The following is a 22,514-nucleotide window of genomic DNA, read 5'->3' on the forward strand; positions in this document are numbered from 1 at the left end:
CAAGGCAGTGCTTGTACTTTGTGCATCAGTTTTGAAAAGCAGGAGGAAGCTGTGGGGTAGCCAGTGGGACTTCTTGTGAAATTTTAATGGCAGAAGTAGCCTGCTGTGGGTGTGCTGCAGGCAAAGGAGCCAGTAAGGACACAGAGCGACTTTTCTTACATGGTAGGTTTGAACCAGTTAACTTGTTCTTCATAACAACTTTAGGGAAATATGAGGGCGTGTGGGAAGCTAGCTGTTGAAGGCAACAGGGAAGATTAGCACTTCTCACTGATTTAAGAAGCTGTTAGTATAATAAACCTCAATAATGCTGAGGTTTCCTGGCATAAACCTATACAATGCATGAGAACAGTAGTATTCAGGAGAGCCAGCATGCTTAGATCTCCCTCCCTCAGCTAGACAGTGGTGCTTCTGAAGTCCTGAGTCTGCCAGGTTTAGCCCCTGAACTGTGGTTCAGGCTTAGGTGGCCATGTGAGATTGATATTCCTAAATTCTCCTTTGGGTGTAATAAACCAACTGAATTCCCTGAAATGGTTTGAGAAGTAAGCAGTGGCATTAGTAACCTTAACTGCTCCATTTTGTAGCAAAGCTTAGTGGTTCCCTCCTCTCCTCAAAGGAGTTTATAGCTGCATCTCTCACCGTCTGTTTGGGGAGCAGTGCTCCATCTGTCCTGTGCATGCAGGAGGACACGTGGTGTTCTTGGGGCCAGAGAGCACGCACAAAGTTGGCGATGACTGCTGCTGTTACGTGAGCCCTCCTCCAGGAGGAAGGGCCTACTGACTTACCTAGCCCAGTGCGAAACACATGGACAAGTGCTGTTGAAGAATGCCTTGTCCTCTAGCGGTAGTTCTGCTACAGCAGCAGCAGAGCTGTCACGGTGTGGCAGGTATGTTCTGACCACGTTGTTCAGGTTTGGCTTCTCAAGAAAATCAGGGTAGATCCCAGGTGTGCTGGAGTGCATGATGGCATCAGGTGACAGAGATCTGGGTCTGCTGAGGTGGTGGCAATTCTAGGTGGGTTCAGTCTCAGGGATTTACTTGCCGTAGGAGCAGTCCTGGTGAAAGTGTAGTGGCTTTATGCCTTTCAAGTGCCTGGCAGATTAGGTACCCAAATGTTTTGATGATCTGGGGTTTATAATTGAAGTGCAGTGAGTTTATTGTCATTTTACAGTTCAGGAAACTGAGGCATAGTGTTCATGGTGTTACTTTATCTGAATGAGCAAGAGAATCAGATTCTTCTAAATTTAACCCCGCGATAAATCTCCTCTCCTATGTGTGAGTGTACTGACACTGTTGTATCCTGTATGTGACTTCAGATTATTCTTCACTGGCTGTGTACCTGAGCATGGCTTTGTGGTTTCATACAGACTGGTGGATATCACCTGTGAGCCATGAAAGAGTCGCTGATTTTAGCAGCATAATCCCTCCCTGTTGTTTTTGTGGTACGTTGTGTGCAGCGGTGGGACTTGAGCCAGCAGTGGCATCACTGAGTGGAAGAGAAGGTATTCCAGGCATTAATTATGCATACTGGAAGAGAAGATTTTTGTCACTGGCTCCCTAAATACTTGGGCAACAAACCAACTCTGAGCATATAGAAGTACAGTTTGGGGGACAGTATACTGTTTGGATAAATGAATGCATGAAAGATGTACTGATGATTGATCCTCTACTTAAATTATGAATGATCTTGCAATTTTTTTTAAACTCATGATAAATAACTTCATCTTTTCTTTTTAGTTGATGTCCATCAGTGTATTAGGTGTTTCTGCTTGGATGAGAGACTACCTGAATAATGTTCTCACTTTAACCGCAGAAACAAGGTAAAGCTTTCCTTAAACCTATTAATCTGTGTGGGTGATTGATTGCAGTATATGTCGTTCATTCTGTATGGCAAGTTTCCTAATTAGGATTTCTGAAATAAGAAGCCTTCAGTTGAGCTAATTATTGTTTTGTTGAAAGGTGTATTTTTGCCACCATTTCTGCCATCAGTTGAAATTAGAGAAGGGGGAAATAAATGAATTCAATCTTGTTTTATTCCTGTGCCTTTCTCTTCTGACGGGGATCAATTTTTGGCCCTTTGCCAACATATTATATTACTGTTTAGTTTTGAATACTTTAATCAGTCCAGAGATTTAGGAATGCTGTTAGTTTTATTACAGCAGTGCTTATGAGCCCTAGTGATGGAACAGGGCCTCATTGTGCTACATACTGTGCAAGGGCAGCACAGGAAGATCGCCTTTGCTCCAAAGAGATTTCGGATGATGCATTACTTTCTGGTACCTGAATGCAGCATTTGACTTTAAAACCAGGCAGAAGAGATTTCTGTGACACGTGTTAAGGTGCTGGAAAGAACACATCTGCTAATCCACCGGTTTTGTTTTAATGGCTATATTACATTTTTCTTCTGTATCATTTTTGTGTGATTATGCTTTTTTTGGTTATGGTTCTGATTGGTTTTAGGGTGGAGGAGGCTGTCATTTTGACCTACTTTCCTGTGGTCCACCCGGTCATGATTGCAGTCTGCTGTTTCCTCATCATAGTTGGGATGCTGGGCTACTGTGGAACAGTGAAAAGAAATCTGTTGCTCCTTGTCTGGGTACGTTTCATAACCTCTAAAACCGGCTAACTTCTGCTTTGCTTCAGCAGTGTAAGAAAAGTTTTAATCCACAGGCACTAGATAAATACTGATTATTTTTTATTACCGTGTTGAGTTATGGTATCAGTGAGGAATTGTAATTGCAAAGCACACAGTGGGAAAGAATTTATTGCCTAGACTGCATTATGCTGTGACTGAAAGACAAGCAGTGTCTCATTTGCAAAAATCCACTTCATTTAGTAGAGGAGTTGCTGAAGGGAAAAATAACTCAAACTCTTAAGTACTAATAATTATAGGAACATGAGTCTGAGTGCTCTGAAATAAACCCTTATACTACCCTTTTGACTCTTGGCTGTGCAATAGCTAAATAACCTAGACTTTGCTTTATCCCCACAGTTGATTGTCTGTGTAAAGTAACAGCATTTGTAACTGATGAAAGTTAATTCTGAGTGTATTCAGAAGCTTTGCCTTCTCTTACGTGGATGTGGAATTTTGCAGTTGCATTTGGTTGTGAGCAAGTTGAAAAATAAATTCCAAGTACCTAGCTTTTTCCTTTGTTTGGAGGCTACATAACTGAGCCAACAGAAGCTGAAAAGCAATCGTTTCTCCTGCACAAGGCTCTATGTACAATTTAACTGTGATGAGGCTTCAACTGTTAAGGGAGCCAAATGCCTTTTTCTTCAACTGGAAGTCAGTGAGTTTGAGGACAATAAAACAAACAAACAAAAAACAAAATGAAAAAGCCCATCAAACTTGCACAAATTTTACAGATTTAGAGTTTAAAAATATTTAGACCACTGACAACACTGAGATCAAGGAGTGCCATGTACCTGTATGCTTCTTAGAAGTCTAGCTGGTAGCCCTTTGCAGAGTTGGACTTTGTCTTTTAACATGAGGATGAGCAGGATTCCAAGCAGTCTGTAAGCCCGAGAGAGTGAGAGCAATGAATGGGAAAGAGATGTATCAGACCTGACTAAAATTGCAGTAGGAGAAAGTGGACAGGTAAATCCTTCAGCTCTTGAGAATATCCAGGACTCTCGTACAAGTAGAGTTGGGCGCCTGCTGTTTTTTCACTGCAGCGTGTGTTGGGTTCTCCCAAAGTGCATATGGTTGCATTTTTCTTGTGGATCTGTGCGGGCTTAAGTACATGATACCTGGACCTCACAGATTATGCACAAAATGACAAAAAAAAAAAAAGTAAAAAGTTGGCTGGGATTTATGCAACCTTTGTTTTTATAGGAAAATATTCTAACTGCAGCTAAAACAGTTGGGAAACTGTACTGGGGTTTTGTATTAAAATGTCTTTTTTTTATTTGAGAGGGTTGGAGTAAGCTTTATTTGAGATTTCTAGCTGAAGGTCTGCAGAAGCGTTCCTCAATTGCAAGAGGGCAAATGCTGTTTCTCCTTTTGGATCTTAGTTAAGCCCGTATACAGTATGAAGATTGTTGTTTCAAAGCTATATAGTTAGGAAAAACACTAAGTTAAATCTGAATACTTTATAGTAATATAATAGTAATGCATTTTTTATTTCTAGATCTTAACCTTGCAATGTTAAAGTCAACGGGAACAAGTTCTAAGACAGATATTACTTAGTTATGAGCACTTGCATAAAAATAATGGATTAACGTAATTTCATACCATATACTTATTTATCTAGTAATCTTTCTTACAAACTTTAAAAGGGCTTTGTACATATTTTTGTTTTATATAAATAGTGAAAGTATTAAAAGACGGTAAACTTATTAAGCCCTTAGTTTTTATGGTTAGGTTACAAGATTATTTTCATGAAGTGTTTTTTATTTTATAGTGGTGATAGTTTTTAATGTGAATTAAAATTAATTAAAAGGCAAAAGCAACTATATGATGTAGACCAATGCTACATAGTATCTGGAAAACAAAAGTTATCATTTTTGGTATAAGCTTTGAAAAAAAAATCCTAACTAATTAGAAAGAAAATGAAGTTAAAACTGGTTTTGGCCTTCAGTTTATTTAAACTGCCAGTGAAAAGAAGAAATCATAGCTTTTAATGCATCTGGAAATAAATTATTTAGAGTGTGTTTAGGCAGTCAAATTATACTACATCAAAACAAGACATTTCTATCATTTTATGTTGCAGTATTTAATTTTCAGGAGCCTGAGAATTTGCTCTTGCTAAGCAAACTGATAAGCAAAACTAAATTATATATTCCTAAGTATGTCATTGTCTTTGATTAATTGTTAAATGAATGCAATCGTGTTATACCACAGAAGTATGCAGACGTAAGTCAATGCTTCATTCATCAGACTAATCAGAAAAGTGATGGATCAACAAAATGAGCTTTTGTACAACCAGATGAACTAAAAGAAAAGAACCTTCATGTAAGACATTAACAACCTCTTCAATCATGCTTTTAATCTTCTTTTTGAAGTACATGAACGCCCATAATGATGGCATGCAGAGATACTTGTATACAAATCTTGATGTTCCTGGCAGCATGCTAATTGCTAGTGCTAATGTTGTTAATTGAATTGGATTTTTGGAAAACCTAGTAAAGCATAAGGACCATAAAATATACATATTATGGTGTTAGATATTTTTAATACATCTGAATACATAATTATTTTCATAGAATTGTTAAGGTTGGAAAAGACCTCTAAGATCATCGAGTCCAACCGTCAACCCAACACCACCATGCCCACTAAACCATGTCCCTAAGCGCCCCATCTCCCCGTCTTTTAAATCCCTCCAGGGATGGTGACTCAGCCACTTCCCTGGGCAGCCTGTTCCAATGTTTAACCACTCTTTCAGTAAAGAAATTTTTCCTCACGTCCAATCTAAACCTTCCCTGGCGCAACTTGGGGCCATTTCCTCTCGTCCTATCGCTTGTTACTTAGGAGAAGAGACCAACACCCACCTCGCTACAACCTCCTTTCAGGTAATTGTAGAGAGCGATGAGGTCTCCCCTCAGCCTCCTCTTCTCGAGACTAAACAACCCCAGTTCCCTCAGCCGCTCCTCATAAGACTTGTGCTCCAGACCCCTCACCAGCTTTGTTGCCCTTCTCCGGACATGCTCCTGCACCTTGACATCCTTCTTGTAGTGAGGGGCCCAAAACTGAACACAGTATTCGAGGTGCGGCCTCACCAGTGCCGAGTACAGGGGCACTATCACTTCCCTACTCCTGCTGGCCACACTAGTTCTGATACAGGCCAGGATGCCATTGGCCTTCTTGGCCGCCTGGGCACACTGCCGGCTCATGTTCAGCCGGCTGTCGACCAACACCCCCAGGTCCTTTTCCGCCAGGCAGCTTTCCAGCCACTCTTCCCCAAGCCTGTAGCGCTGCATGGGGTTGTTGTGATCCAAGTGCAGGACCCGGCACTTGGCCTTGTTGAATCTCATACAGTTGGCCTGGGCCCATCGATCCAGCATGTCCAGGTCCCTCTGCAGAGCTGTCCTACCCTCCAGCAGATCAACACTCCCGCCCAACTTGGTGTCGTCTGCAAACTTACTGAGGGTGCACTCGATCCCTTCGTCCAGATCATTGATAAAGATATTGAACAAGACCGGCCCCAAAACTGAGCCCTGGGGAACACCGCTCGTGACCGGCCGCCAACTGGATTGAACTCCATTCACCACAACTCTCTGGGCCCGGCCGTCCAGCCAGTTTTTGACCCAGCGCAGAGTACACCTGTCTAAGCCATGAGCCGCCAGCTTCTCTAGGAGAATGCTGTGGGAGACGGTGTCAAAGGCCTTACTGAAGTCCAGGTAGACCACATCCACAGCCTTTCCCTCGTCCACTAGGCGGGTCACCTGGTCATAGAAGGAGATCAGGTTGGTCAAGCAGGACCTGCCTTTCATGAACCCGTGCTGGCTGGGCCTGATAATTCATTTGTTTTTGAATTTTTATCGTGCAGTTAAATGCTTGAAACCTTCCCAGCTTCACATGGGGCATAGATATAAATTGAACTAATGTTTACTCAGCTTGATAATAAGAAAATATAACACCTCAGTCTTCTGAGATGCATGTTCTGGATTATTTGTAGAACCAGCATTTTAAAGCTATGATCATTTAATTTTAATTGCTTCAGGAATACATAGTCCTGAAGGCTAGTTGGCATAAAGAGCCCATGTGTTCCTTAAGTGTCTATAATACAATTTTGTTGTGTGTTGTGAATGACCAACGTCCTCATTTAGAAGTGGCTGTGGTGCCAGCCTGAACTGAAAGATCTGGACTTGTCCAAGTCACTGACTTGAACGTATAAAAAGTCCAAGGATGAGAAACTAGAATCCAGGTTTTGTGGTGCTTGTTACAGTTTTTCAAACAAGATTCTTTAAATTATTTTTTCAAATCCAGAACTATCCTTTGCCTCTTCTGAGGCTCTGTACATTTTGGATTGTTTTTAAAGTCTGTTGTGCACATAGCCTAACTAAAAAAAAAAAACAAACCACCAATGCACCCCCCCCATGCATATATTCTTTTAAGAATAGTAACCTTAAGGGTTTGTGGGTTGGTTTTTTTTTTTAAGTTTTTGTTTTATTAAGACAACAAGAGTAAACTCTGCTTGACAAGAACAGCTTCATGAAAATCCCACTGGAAAATATTTTCCTGGCTGGAGTTTTCATTGCAAATTCTGGCATTTATAACTATGAGTTTTCTGTAATTACAGCATTCAAACAGCACAGGATTCAAATTTGTCTGCATATGTTTTCACAAAGGGAAAAACTGTTAGAAATATTTGATGGTAAATAGGGCAAATCATTTTACTGATTTTTATCATAAAGTTGGCAGAGAAATAAATATTCCTCAGAACTAAACATTGTTAGACCCTGTTGGTGTGTGGTCAAACAGCTTGTTAATTCAGTTATAGCTGAAATTGGAACTTGGCAGACTAAATTGTCTATTAATTGAGTTGAGACACAACCAGACAAGCCATCATTAAACTAAACTGATCTTTTCTTTAAAAGCAGGCAAATATTTCATAAAGAGAAAAAATGAAATAATACTACATTTTGGTTGAAGAGGTAAACTGGAGACATGACAAACCTAACGTGAATGTGGCTGATTCATGTCAGTAGTTCTCAGCCAGCTAAATGCAGCGTTGGTGAAAGTGGTTTCTGTAAAGTCCATCTGAAGAATGACAGGGAACCACTGACTGTATCATTACTTGGAGCAGATTCTTCTATACCCATACACCCATTTCAGTCCATGTGGATGCAGAGGTGATAGGGATTATTAAATTCAGACATCTGCTATGTTGCAAGGTATCAGTAACTGCTAACGTCTTCCTAGAAGGGGCTCTTACTATGTGTGAAATGTTAGCTGCTCTACAGTACCAGAGCACCAACTGTTCTGCAGCACTTGTGGCTACAGTTAGCATGAATTAGTATGAGAGTTTAGTGATAATTAATTTGTCTCTTTTTTTTTTCTGGCAGCACATATTTCTGCAATAATACATAGTATAGTTTATTTGTTCTGTAATAATACAGGATATTTGTTCTGACCCATGTGGACTCTTACCACAGTCACAGCTGCTCCAATACCTTGTACTAACATTTGGCACTGAAATTGTTATTTACCAACCAGAAGTATTTCTTCATTATTAAACTTGCAAGCATTGAAAGGGAAGAAATACCTGACAAACATACTTGGTGTAAACCTGTGCAGTTTAGAATTAGGCAGGTTGGAGACTGGAGTTCATTGTTTTCATATTTTGTGCCTTTTATCAGCAGCTCATTTATGAATGTGGTGTGAATACGAGGAAAACAGAGATTCACAAGATATGTTAGCTTGCCTTTCGAAAGACTGATTTAAGTGGGTTTATAGTACTGTAGTACAGACTTGATGAGAAGCCAGTACTGTGCTAAAACTTCAGTTCATATAGTCAGTGGGTAAGGAAGGGCCTGGACTTTTACCTTGCATTTTGAAACGCTGCTTGTTTGACGTTCCGCTTGTAAGCAAAAATATACTTAAAGTTCACCAATTGTTATTATACCCCAGTAGTTTCAGATATGAGCAACTTTCTCAAGAAAATAATATAGGACTAATTTTTTTTTTTTTTTTGCTTTCTGAATTTCTAATTTTCAGTCCAAAGGTCAACTCTTTGAGGAGGTGCCTGAAGTAACCATTGTTAGACATCTTTTTGCCTTGAATTAGGATAGGGGGTAAGCTTCTTTCATGTTCAGATCAGGGTTTTAAAGGTTCAAACAAATTGTTAGATGTTGAGAACAGTGTTGGTGATGCCACAGTGTTGGTGCTGCCACAGTGTTGGTGATGGCACAGTGTTGGTGATGCCACCGTGTTGGTGATGCCACAGTGTAGGTGATGCCACAGTGTTGGAGATGCCACAGTGTTGGTGAGGCCACAGTGTTGGTGATGCCGCAGTGTTGGTGATGCCACAGGGTTGGTGAGGCCACAGTGTTGGTGATGCCGCAGTGTTGGTGATGCCACAGTGTAGGTGATGCCACAGTGTTGGAGATGCCACAGTGTTGGTGAGGCCACAGTGTTGGTGATGCCAAAGGGTTGGTGATGCCACAGTGTAGGTGATGCCACAGTGTTGGTGAGGCCACAGTGTTGGTGATGCCGCAGTGTTGGTGATGCCACAGGGTTGGTGAGGCCACAGTGTTGGTGATGCCACAGGGTTGGTGAGGCCACAGTGTTGGTGATGCCGCAGTGTTGGTGATGCCACAGGGTTGGTGAGGCCACAGTGTTGGTGATGCCACCGTGTTGGTGATGCCACAGTGTAGGTGATGCCACAGTGTTGGAGATGCCACAGTGTTGGTGATGCCGCAGTGTTGGTGATGCCACAGGGTTGGTGAGGCCACAGTGTTGGTGATGCCGCAGTGTTGGTGATGCCACAGGGTTGGTGAGGCCACAGTGTTGGTGATGCCACAGGGTTGGTGAGGCCACAGTGTTGGTGATGCCAAAGGGTTGGTGATGCCACAGTGTAGGTGATGCCACAGTGTTGGGGATGCCACAGGGTTGGTGAGGCCACAGTGTTGGTGATGCCAAAGGGTTGGTGATGCCACAGTGTGGGTGATGCCACAGTGTTGGGGATGCCACAGGGTTGGTGAGGCCACAGTGTTGGTGATGCCAAAGGGTTGGTGATGCCACAGTGTTTGTGATGCCACAGTGTTGGTCATGCCACAGTGTTGGTGATTCCACAGTGTTGGTGATGCCAAAGGGTTGGTGATGCCACAGTGTGGGGGATGCCACAGTGTTGGTGATGCCGCAGTGTTGGTGATGCCACAGTGTTTGTGATGCCACAGTGTTGGTCATGCCACAGTGTTGGTGATTCCACAGTGTTGGTGATGCCAAAGGGTTGGTGATGCCACAGTGTGGGTGATGCCACAGTGTTGGAGATGCCACAGTGTTGGTGAGGCCACAGTGTTGGTGATGCCGCAGTGTTGGTGATGCCACAGTGTGGGTGATGCCACAGTGTTGGAGATGCCACAGTGTTGGTGAGGCCACAGTGTTGGTGATGCCAAAGGGTTGGTGATGCCACAGTGTAGGTGATGCCACAGTGTTGGGGATGCCACAGGGTTGGTGAGGCCACAGTGTTGGTGATGCCAAAGGGTTGGTGATGCCACAGTGTAGGTGATGCCACAGTGTTGGAGATGCCACAGTGTTGGTGAGGCCACAGTGTTGGTGATGCCGCAGTGTTGGTGATGCCACAGGGTTGGTGAGGCCACAGTGTTGGTGATGCCAAAGGGTTGGTGATGCCACAGTGTGGGGGATGCCACAGTGTTGGTGAGGCCACAGTGTTGGTGATGCCGCAGTGTTGGTGATGCCACAGGGTTGGTGAGGCCACAGTGTTGGTGATGCCGCAGTGTTGGTGATGCCACAGTGTTTGTGATGCCACAGTGTTGGTGATTCCACAGTGTTGGTGATGCCGCAGTGTTGGTGATGCCACAGTGTTTGTGATGCCACAGTGTTGGTCATGCCACAGTGTTGGTGATACCACAGTGTTGGTGATGCCGCAGTGTTGGTGATGCCACAGTGTGGGGGATGCCACAGTGTTGGTGAGGCCACAGTGTTGGTGATGCCACCGTGTTGGTGATGCCACAGTGTAGGTGATGCCACAGTGTTGGTGAGGCCACAGTGTTGGTGATGCCGCAGTGTTGGTGATGCCACAGGGTTGGTGAGGCCACAGTGTTGGTGATGCCGCAGTGTTGGTGATGCCACAGTGTGGGGGATGCCACAGTGTTGGTGATACCACAGTGTTGGTGATGCCACCGTGTTGGTGATGCCACAGTGTTGGTGCTGCCACAGTGTTGGTTATGCCACAGTGTTGGTGATGCCGCAGTGTTGGTGATGCCACAGTGTAGGTGATGCCACAGTGTTGGTGCTGCCACAGTGTTGGTTATGCCACAGTGTTGGTGATTCCACAGTGTTGGTGATGCCAAAGGGTTGGTGATGCCACAGTGTAGGTGATGCCACAGTGTTGGAGATGCCACAGTGTTGGTGATACCACAGTGTTGGTGATGCCGCAGTGTTGGTGATGCCACAGTGTTGGGCCTGGCTTTGCAGGAGTGGGTGTGCTCTGCAGGGCTCCCAGCACAGGAGGGTGGACTATGTTGGTCCTGGGGTCCAGTGTCAACCTCTCTCTCTGCGTGTCTAACCATGAGGTGCATTTTATTGACCTTGTCTTCTCCAATGTAGATGTACAGCGCTGTGTATGTACTTAAAAGACTTTTTTAAATAAAGTGCTTTGAAAAGGTACCTAATTTTCTTAGCTAGTAGAGGGAGTTTACAGATGAGAAGTACAAGTTGCCTAGCATTATGGGTTATTGGGAGGCATGTAGAGATGAAGGGTGCTGCCCACTGAACACACCACAAACAAGAGCAGCTGCGTATTTGAGCAGCATGGAGAGAAGAGAGTTGGGGTGGAGGAGCATGAGAGGAATTGAGCTGGTGGGAGTGTCCAGGTCTTCTTGAGAATGCTTGGCTTAAAATCAAATGTTTGCTGCGCTCATGGTGATGATCTGCTTCCTTCACCCCGGTGCTTAGCAGCTACCTTGAATGCACAGCCGTGTTGTACCAGGGCAGAGGCAGCACGGTACTTTTTGGTGCAGTTATCTGGCAGCTCAAAGTAACAAGAACTGCCCAGCCCCTTGAGGGCTATTCAGGGAAATGCCTTTGACTTACAGCAATAAGGTTGGACAGTGCAGTTATGATGCTGTCAAATAAAATGATTTTTTTTGCATACTTCTGCAACAGTGAAGAGCCACTTGCTCATCCCTTTAAAAAAGGTAGAGTGCCAAATTAAAAGATAAATATCTGTTGACAGTAGCCATTTTATGGTTTCAATATGTTTTCAGCATGAAACATGCTGAAACATGCTGCCTGGACTTCTGTGACACACTTTTCACTGCATGCTATGCTTTTAGGCTCACCTAATGGGGGTGACTACTTCACCTGCTCTTGGGGATGTCTTTACTAGGTGTCACCGTGTCTGGCCTCATGATCCAAAGCTTTTGGAGCAAGCCTTGTTGCTTTTATCTTCCTTGTTTCTGTTTTCCCACGTTCCCACTTATTATGCTGTTAATATTGCTTCCTCCCTCCAAGTTCTTGAAAGTCAGTGATGCCCAGAGCAGTTGGAGAGACTGAAATGTCACCAGAGCTGAAAAGGGCTCTGGAGTGATACTCCCTGGTGAACAGAGGAGGGAAGATAGTAATAGAAAGGTTGGTGAAGTGAAATGATGGAAGTGGTTACCAGGAAACTATTGAAAAGACAAGGACTGATATGACAGTAGGTTCAAGGGACTGGGGTTGTTGAGGCTACAGAGCTGGCAGTAATACCAGGATGGGAATGAGGGCTGCTGCCTCTTGACTGAGAAAAGATGGGCAGCTGCTGAGATGATACGTGGTCTTGCTGCCGTAGTGCCTTTTTTCCCTCTGTCCTTCCCAGCTCCTCTTTTCTCACTGCTCGTTTGCCCAGCTTTTTTTTCTCTGCTGAAAGGAACAGGGAATGGGAGAGTCCCTGAGAGCAAGGAAGGAGTAAATGAGTGAACAGATCTGCAAAGCCCAGCCAAACCTCTGTGTCTTGTCTGAAACACAGCCCAGCCTCACTGGTGGGGCATGCCTTGATGCTGTGATTCAACTGCATTCTTGTTGCCACAAACTGAGTATGGAGTGGATGTCCTGTCAGGTAAATTAATCTCTTTCTCTTGCCTGATCTTGCCCTTTTGACTAATTAACCACAGAGGCACTTTGCTGTGTGCACAGGGGCTGCGGTATGGGTTTTATATCTAAGAACACTTCTTCACTCAAAATGGGGAATGTTTGAAGTATTTGGAGGCATGCTGAGGCAGAGTTATTGTGTGTATCAGCACCGAATTGGTCTGTTTTACAAGGAAAAAGGATTTTCTTGACCAAAGAAGCATTTTTATGGTGTTTAATTTCCTTGGTAGAAAATAAAGAGGGGTTAGAGAGATGAAGGATGCTGTGTTATGAAATAAGGGGAGAAGAAGGGGGTAGGGAATATTGTAAGCCCTAAGGAAATTATGGTCTAACGTCTATCTTTACCTATGTCCTGTTCAGGACTTTACCATGACCTTGCAATGACCCTTATTGCTTGGAGTTCATTGACTTGAGGTAATTAAGTCTTGGGCAAATAAATCCTAATAATTGTCTGAAGTGTGCATTTGCTTATTTCCAAAGTAATACCTGTTTCCTTATATAAGCAAAGATTAACTGTTAAAGTAAAAATTTAAAACAGATCATTAATATCTCATAGAGGAATCAAGGCTGTGAACAAAGTTCTAAGTATTCATAAATATTTTTGTTTAGTTTTTAAAAAAGCAAATGGGTCAATCAAAAGAACTTGGACACATACCATAGAAAATAAAAATGTTCATTGCCATAAAAAAAAAGTGGTTTTGATTCAGAAAATTAGTTATAAAGGTTTTGGGAAAAGTTATAATTATTTATATAAAACTTGGACTTTGCAAAGGTCACAGGCTTCAAGACATTTTGCACAGATTGACAAAATTTGGTGATCTGGGAAAGCGAAATCTAAAATACTAGAGATATTTGATCATTTTGCTGTGGAATGTATTTATTCTGAAGAACTGGATGGCATTCAGTAGCTAATGTTGTAAGTTGGTGGTTTCAGCCCATTTCCTTGTTGACTTGTGACTGCATCCCTCACAAATTTCTGCGTTGTCAAGCAAGTAAACCAAATTTTAAATCAGAATGACAAATGAACTGTTAATCCCTTCAGGGCAGGGCTGAGGGAGCTGGGGAGGGAGGAAGGGGGGGCAGGGGAAAGTTTGCACTGCCGGAGTGGATAAACAGAGGATTTCAGTTTTCTGTGCAACTTCTCTGACTCCATTTAATGAGTGTTTGCTCCATTTTTAAAAGGTATAGCTGGATTAATCATTAAAATAACCTTGTAAGTTTTTAAACTGTAACAGAAGTAAAGAGAACCATAGCTTGTAACTTACTGAGGGAAGAAGGACTTTTTATTAGGTTTTGCACAGAAAGAGTCTGGTTCCCGTTGGTCATCCAGCATTGTGGTGGTGGTCATCTGACGTTTCTCAGGGTGCAGACAGATGTCTGGATGGCTTGTGTCTCAGTAGAACAAGGCTGACGCTCTCAGGCTGTTAGCCGTTGGGAAATGCTGTGCATAACCCTCTTAAAACCTTCTGGCATCTGTTTTACATACCATATACTCCAGTCTTTTAGACTTGGAATCTCCTTCAGCCCCTGCCCTTCCCTCCCAGAGCTTTCTTTGCCTCTCTTGCCATATGGGCCGCGTTGCCCAAGAAGGTGGTGTGAGCACCAGACAGCAAGTCTGAGGAGGCTGGACTTGCTGATCAGCTACTCTTCATTTGCTCTGACATGAGGGTTGTGGTTTTTCTTGAGTCTGAGGGGGAAAAAAGAAAGTTATATCTTCTGGGAGAAAAGAAAAACACTTGGGAGGAGAGTGGTAAAGCTTGAAAGAAGATGTTTATTAAATGAAATACAGAGCTCATGAACGATGATTCATTAATAAGTACACTGATCCTTCACAGAAAGGCACGTTTGCTCAAAAATGGAAGGATTTCTACAGTCTTGTGGACCAGATTCTCCAAAAGCTGCAACACCGCCCATGCTCTCACTTTTCTTTACCGTGTTGAAACTTCTGACTCCAGTCATTAGCCCCTGCATGCCATTGCCATTTGCTTTCATATACTGAATGCTCTCTTGCTTTCTCACTGTCTGGCAGTGGGCTTAAGAAGTCGTCAATATTTTGAGTATGTTGTGTGATGGGATATATTTGTTCCCTAGGGATGAATTTAGTAGACTGTGAAGTCTCCTCAGGTTTTGTAGGATGACAGTAGTTAACTAGGAAGCTGTCAGAACAGATGAAATTGGGTCCTAATCCCAGTAACAGGAGCATCATGCAGCGTGCAAACCAAAAGGTTTGAGCAAGGAAAAAGAAGAATTAAGCCACTCTTGTGCCTTTCTAGTTCTGATGAAATTTGGGTTGCCACAGAACCTTGTGTCAGTTCGTGTTTTCGCGAGTTGCCTAGACTCTTGCTTCCAAATCACACTTCCAAACTGCAAACAAAATGATCATACCATGTGTAAAATCAGCCCACTGATTTTACAGGTTATAGTAGCTGAATGCTGATGAGGCATTCCATAGGTCATTGGCAAAAAATTACCGAACCCAGCTGTGGCAGAGCAAAAAAACCCATGTGGTATCAATTCAGGAACATAGTTGGGTATGCACAACTTTGTAGTATGGCTACCCTTACCTGCCTGGGCTGCTTGGCACCAGAGGGCCATAGTGACTCGTTGGTCACTAAGTACCCTAAGTCATCAAATTTCTATGAGGGCTCCTGCTCTTAGCTTCATTTCTGGCATAATGCTTACACTGGAGTTTGAAAGGGCATCCTTGGAGAACAGTCATGTGTTTTTTGTATCTGTGCCAGTGGGATTATTGCGGTGGCTGATACTAGGGCACTGGGTATTCACATTGCCCTGGCTGTTGCACTGAAGGAGACTACTGCAGGACACTAGAGTTTTAACTCTAGTTTTCCTTTGCTAAATGTAATTTTTTGACAATGGAAATATTAACTTCTAATATCTGAAAAATTCTGTGTTCTTGGAAATACTTTGGAGAAGGGCATTTAAAATGAGGACTGGGGTGGGAGGAGGAGCAAAATTTTTACAAATTCCCTCCATGTGTTTTCTGAAGTCCCAGTTTTTCCATCACCCTGTTGCCATGTTAGTAACAGAAATAGAAGGTTATTTTTCACCAGTTCTTTTCACCTGTTGCCTGAAAAGCATAGACAAATTATATTAAGTGATTAATTGCAGGAGTCATGTGGAATATTCAAGACAAACAAAAGATCTCTAGAACTACAGTAAGAGTTTTGTATTATATCTCTGCAAAACCCATAAAACATTGTGCTTCATGCTTTATATCCTTCCCTGCAGTTGCCCACGATTGCAACAAAAAAAATCCTATACTCTGCAGGATAGAAAGCCACGAGGGAGAGATTTTATGTTGAGAGGCACTTCATGTGTGTGCCGTTCACCGTTACTCTCTGAACTGAATGGGAATTGTTGGAACAAAGACCTTTTAAGCAAATGCAAAATATCTTAGATTCAGTAATAGTGATTTTGTGCTTGTGCTTGCTATTTTTATTTGTATTTGTATCTAAATGGTTGAGACGATCAAGAAAGAAACGTGTTCCTGTAATGTATTCTGTGGTGGTGGTCATTCACTTAGTTTGGTAGAGCAAATAGAATAGCAAAAAACCTGTCATAATTTAATTAGGATAAATTAATTTTGTAGTTCAGTTGTTAGCCTTAGATAGAGAGATAGGAAGATATTTTGGCCATATGCCAGAGCATATATGCTCCATATATGGAGCACTGGCACATATGGAACTTGTACCCTCTTACAGGATTCCACTGCTGTGTGCAGGAATTTTATTCAGACTAAAAGTTTGGATCCTATTTAGACAATCCATACAGATCTTTCTAAAAATAGTTTTAAATTATTTTGATTTTTTTTAATGCGTAGGTGAAAATACCATGTACTTTTCTAGTGCTTTATCAGGTTCTGATAGCCTTTGTGCAGGTAGCTATCTGAAAATACCCATCTGAATTAGCACAAAACCTATTACTTCAATGGTAGTCCCCATTTTTTGGTTTCTTTTTTTCTGTCTTTGACTATTTACCTGATGGTTACCCGCCTTCTGTGGTTGAATTTCATCCTCATTGGATTTCCATTCCATACGTTCCATGTCCCACTGTCCTTTTTGTCTTCTATATGAATTCCCTGTAGAAGTGGTTGTCTGACTTTCGTAAGAGCAAGACCTCTCTGGACGTGGTTTTAACTTGTAGTAGCTGAGTATGATCTCACAGTGTCTCTGCACTTGCTGTGAGTAAGTGGGTTTCCGTGCTGTTGATGTGTGTAGTTTCTGCATCGGAGGTTTGAGGGCAGGATGAGGATGTCGGCTGTGGTCACTCTTACAACTGTACCACATGAAGAGTATTCCAGCAGAACGGGGTCTGGTGACTACTTAGGGAATATGCTTAATATCTTTCCTTGGCCCTTCATCCTTCTGTCTTTTACACATCTCTCTGAAAGTGGTTTTCACAGTAATGACTTTGTTTCTGTTCTCGTTTCTTTCCTGTTTACTCTCTTGCACAAGAAAGGAAGGGGAATGGGATTCTCCTGAACTCCAGAGTTCCTAGTTCCTTCACCTCTGTCTCAGGACTGATGTGCTGGAAAAATACAGTTGTTTAAGCCTCCTCAGGCCGTCATTGCTGCAGCTCTGTACTCTGGGGATGGAGCCATGCACACATACCCATCCTTTGCTGCAGAAAAAATCCAGGTGCCTCTGCAAGGTTCCAGGTATTAGAGATGCTCCTGTTGGAAAGCTATGGCTTTACTGAGCTGCTGCTTTCCTTCCTTCCTCCCCTGCGGACAGTGGTGGTGAGCAAGCTTAACGAGGAAGTTGCAGGAGAACTAGCTCCTGCTAATTGACAACATCCATTTGACACTGCAGGAATGGTGCCTCTGCAAGGTTCCAGGTATTAGAGATGCTCCTGTTGGAAAGCTATGGCTTTACTGAGCTGCTGCTTTCCTTCCTTCCTCCCCTGCGGACAGTGGTGGTGAGCAAGCTTAACGAGGAAGTTGCAGGAGAACTAGCTCCTGCTAATTGACAACATCCATTTGACACTACAGGAATGCTGAAGTTCAGGATCTTGGCCACATGTGACTTAGTGAGGAGCAGTAAATGTCTACTGCATTATTATTGTTTTTCTTTTATTGGCAAATATTTTTACATTGATTTGTTACTCTCAAAAGAGTGTTTTCTAGCAGCATTTCAGTCATTCAGCTTCTCTCAAGGAAGCAACACTTTAGCTTTTTCACAACCTCACTGGAGGAAATCCTTCAGTGAAACTGACTCTGCCGGGTTTGTAACAGGATGAAGGCACCACTTCAATTTTCTGATGATTTTGCATAGTCTGACTAGGGAGAGAATGATGATTACCAATTGCCTACAAAAGAAAAGTGTTAAAATTCCATAGGATTTGCCATGTAAAAAGTCTCTAGTTCTTGAAGTGATCATGGCTTTGCATTACTGCTTGTAGATTTTTTTATTTTATGATAACCTGTAGATATCTTTGCAAAACTGTTTGCTCCCTTCTGTGCCTTTCCTATCCTACCCTCTCCCTGCCAAAAAAAAAAAACCAACCAAACCAACACAAAGAAAAGAAAAAATCCAGTAGGAAATATCTCAGCAATGGCTGAGAGTGCTCCAAGGGAGGTGTTCTGTAGAAGGTAATGTCAGTGACCTCCTGGCACAGTTTTGAGCGTAATGCACAGTGGTGTTCCTCAGTGAGTTAGTCTCCTTTACAAAATGTAGCCGCTCAGCCCATAGGAAGAAATATTAAGCCTTGCTTCAATACCAAGTCCCTGTTTCTGGCAAAAAGCAGAAGTGTGTAAATGCAGGAAGATCCATTTAGTATTCAGACTCCTGTGGGAATTTAACTGGGGACAAGGAATAAGCATTGAAGCCAGTAATAATTTCTGTATTTGGAAGATGGAAGTTAGAGGTAATAAATTTAAATAATGGTTAGAGGTCTTTTCCCCCACACAACTTATATAAGAATTATTTGTGTTGCAAACCATTACATTTAGAGAGAGGTATAATATTCCCCTTCAATAGCAGAGTGAAACTGAAGCTCCTGTATGCAGGTTTGGTCTGTCTGCAGTTGCTCAGTTCCTAGAATGGGCTTTTATGTAAACTCTTTGTGTCTTTCTTTATCTTTTGCCTTATGGACAGATGATGTGCTTTCTCAGAGCAGAATACTTGATTCTGCAGTGCCCTGATGTGTCCAGATGTAGCCAGAGTCAGGAGTGCTCAATTCCTGGCAGACCCAGAAGTGCTTTATGAGTGAATCTGGCTAAATAATTTTCTATCCCAAGCTATATTCAGTAACTGGAGAAAATGTTGGTTTTGGCTCTTCTGTCTCCAACTGCTACCAGAGACTTTCTTAACTATATGCTAACAAAAATGAGGGGGTTTCAAATGTTAAGGTTTGTGAATGAATGAAATGTTACAAGGAACTGCAAATTAAGAGTTTTCCAGAGAATGCCACATGTACATCCCCAGATGTATCACTTTCACTATGATCAGTGAGTTTTGCATAAGATTTGGGGATAGCAGGCAGTCCCAGGCTTGTTATTCAATTAGAGTATAAAACCGCTGACATTTTCTTTGACAGCTGAGAACTCAAATTGGCTTTTCACCTAAACATTTAGTTGTTCGCCCTCTCAAAAATGTCAGTATTACCCATAATGTCCTTAAACATTTTTTTGTATGAATTAAGAGCTAAAGTACGTGACATTCTTTCCTCCTTTCAAAGTGAATATTTTGCAAAGCAGATTTCCATGGTTTTTTAAAGAACCCTTTGCATAACTTGCAGGCACTACAGTGATAGCGGATACGTTGTCTAGAAGCTCATGAATTTATTTTTTAGAGAAAGCATCATTGTTCTTACAAGGTATGACTCAAATTTTTTCCTCTCTTGGATTTGGAGGATGAACATATTGGTTATTGAAGGCCTATACTGGAGCTCTGCGTGTGCTTATAGTGTTGATTTATAAGGATACGCGATGTGTTGTTCAGCTATAATGACTATGAAGATGCAATGTAATGTGGTGGAGACTGGTTAAAACAGGATCTCTTCTTTCAACACCATCTTTATTGAACAGACCTTTGCAGGGGGCGGATATGAGTACAGGTTTATCTTGAAAATTCACATGGATAGTTTTACATGCACGTTTTTAATTTGGCTGTTTGCGTCTACAAACCTAATTCAGGGAGTTAGATTTGATCAGCAAGTAGAAGTTAAGGCAAGACACTGTTCAGTAGCTGCCAAGGTATCTGTGAATTACTCAGTTCCAGACAGAGTGAATGAAAAAGATGCCATGTAGATGGCCGTTAAATCCTAACACTTGTGGATTTATTTTCTCCATTTTAAATAACACAGCTTACTGATCCTTTAGTAGAAAAAAAACAAACCACTTATCCTCAGTACATGTTTTGTCTTTTATACCTATCCTAAATAGATTCCAGAATGAAATTACTAAATTAGATGCCTTTTGGCACGTATCCTACTAATGGAATTATATCTTTATTCTGTTCTATTTTATATTGTGACGGTGTTTCTTTGATTTCCAAATAAAATTAAAATCCACGAAGACTATAACTTTGTCTTGTGTCCTGAGAACAAGGGGGAGCTCAGTCTGTTGACATGGAAGAAAGTTTGGAGTCAAGAATGAATGGAACTATACTTCTGCTTTAAATAAAAGATAAATGGGTTACTTTTAATAGAGAACACCAGTTAAAGTAGTCTTAATTTCGATGCAGCTTTATCCTGCAGTTTAGAAAGGGTTTGTTGATGCTGTACAGAGGATAGTCCAACTCTTTTTAATTGCAGCAACCAGCTTTTCTTAACCGTCATTGCCAAGACCTGTACAGCTTCTTAATTTATACATGTATTTTCTATTTTGAAATAGTTCAAGGGTTAGATCTTGTAATAGACAAAGATATTTCAATCCATCTCAATAAATATTTGTACATTTATGCCTGACCTCAAATATCTAAATCACTTTAAGAACATAGCTTTCAAGAACCTTGTTTGCTTCCATCTTGTCAATTTTCTCTTTTTTATTCTTTTTTTTTTTTTTCTTCCCCCTTTTGGCTGTTAGCATGATTTGGATATGTTGCTTAAATGGATAGAACTGAAAAAAGATTTCTTTTTTTCCACATATATGAGGGAAAGAAGATTGTCCTCTTTGCAACTGTTTTAGAATATGTGTCATGATAGCCTCGTACTCTTGGGCAACAAGGAAATGAATTTATTTTCCCGTTGTAATGTTCATATGCTTCATGTTAAGTTAGTAAGAAATGTCACATGACTTAAACTTTCTAAAAAAAGTTTGCTGCGTGAATCTTTCATATTTTGGTTACAAAAATGTATTTCAGATTCCATGTCTTCAGTCATGTGAAATGTTAATAATGTTTTGAGATGTCTTTTAATACTGTTAAGTATTTTTTTTCAAAGTTAACCTGAATATTCAAAATAACTAAGACCATTCTGTTTTCTGCAGTACTTTGGAAGCTTGCTTGTAATATTCTGCGTTGAACTGGCCTGTGGTGTTTGGACCTATGAGCAGGAAATAACGGTGAGTCAGAAAAGGAGGCTGCATTTTTTCAACAGAAGAAAACAAAGATTTCCATTAGCTAGCTGTTTTCTAATTGCTGTAGTGTTTATCTTTGTTCATTATTCGGACAGTCTAATTTCAAGTGACTGCTTTTCTTTTTTAACAGAGAATTCTGGGAAAGCTTGTCTGTCTGGAAGGTCCTATCTGGGTTTCTCCCCACCCTCTCTATATTTGAGAGCCAAATCCTGCAGCCCCTAATTTAAGGACTTTATTTTTTGTTAATTCTTGCTTAGGCATGTTCTCATTGAAGTCAGTGGAAGTTTTGAGGATACAGTAGGAACTTCAGGCTTAAGATAAGTATTTTGAAAGGGGAGATGTGAGAATTTGAAGGGGTTTTGCCCCAAAAGTTCTCCATGTTTTAAAGAGCTATAGCTGAGTGTACTACGTCGTAAACAGACAGTGTGTTCTTTCAATAGAGGACTTGCTCTCTGCCGAAATCTTCACGCTGCCTCCACAAACTATAAATGCCAGTTTTAAGCAAAACATGTCTTAGCTGTAAAACACTCTTCTGTAAACTTGTGAAGAGGTTTTATCTCTGTCTGGTTTTTATAGTTGTACTAACCTTTAATTTTCAAATGGAAGAGTTGTAACCATCATGCAAGAAAATGGGTAAGTGTTGAGCAGAAATTAAACTGAAATGCAATTCTGCTGCCTGCTATATCCTTATGTCTTGTACTCAAGTCTGGTACATTTTTATGAACACAGGGACAAATACTTTCTCTGAGCCGCCAAGATATGCCAAATATACTGGGCTTTCCAACAGTGAGTAGCAATTACATTGCAGTAAGATGGGAGGGAGCCTTCTTGATATTTACATGGTACTGGGACCAAAGGAATTTCTGGCAGACTCGAAGTCTGAGGTTACGTGGCAGCACTTTGCATCAGCATTCATTCCCTTGTGGTACAGATTCCAGAGGGGTATTCTAATATAACAGCGATTAAGGCTATCCCTTTACTTTAAATGTCAGCTTACGTTGCTGCATTTTAAAATTGGGAATGCGGACAAGAGGCATGCTTCATCCTATGGGCACAGCTGCCCTCTGTGGGGGTTTTGCCAAGGATGACAGTTATAACTAACATCCATCTTTCCACAGAAATCTTGTCAGTGGAAGCTGCCTGAAATAACATAGCCTTCAGTGCACTGGTACATGCCTTCTCCAGCCTTTGCTATTCAGTTAGAGAACCTGAAGTTTCAGTGTGT

At 41.7% G+C, this 22,514-nt stretch overlaps 1 protein-coding gene across 1 annotated transcript in view; it reads left to right on the plus strand.

The window, feature by feature from the left end:
• Nucleotides 1–1,733: 1,733 nt before the first annotated feature.
• TSPAN12 (tetraspanin 12) overlaps nt 1,734–22,514 on the plus strand; it is a 35,057-nt gene continuing 14,276 nt past the window's right edge. Inside the window, exons 1-3 of the mRNA XM_009332279.1 lie at nt 1,734–1,816; nt 2,457–2,592; nt 21,200–21,274. Coding sequence (XP_009330554.1) covers nt 1,737–1,816; nt 2,457–2,592; nt 21,200–21,274 — 291 coding nt within the window. The 5' untranslated portion in view covers nt 1,734–1,736. The remainder of the gene's footprint in view (nt 1,817–2,456; nt 2,593–21,199; nt 21,275–22,514) is intronic.

The sequence above is a fragment of the Pygoscelis adeliae genome, unplaced genomic scaffold, assembly GCF_000699105.1.
Source record: "Pygoscelis adeliae isolate BGI_AS28 unplaced genomic scaffold, ASM69910v1 Scaffold9, whole genome shotgun sequence".
Classification (NCBI taxonomy): Eukaryota; Metazoa; Chordata; class Aves; order Sphenisciformes; family Spheniscidae; genus Pygoscelis; species Pygoscelis adeliae.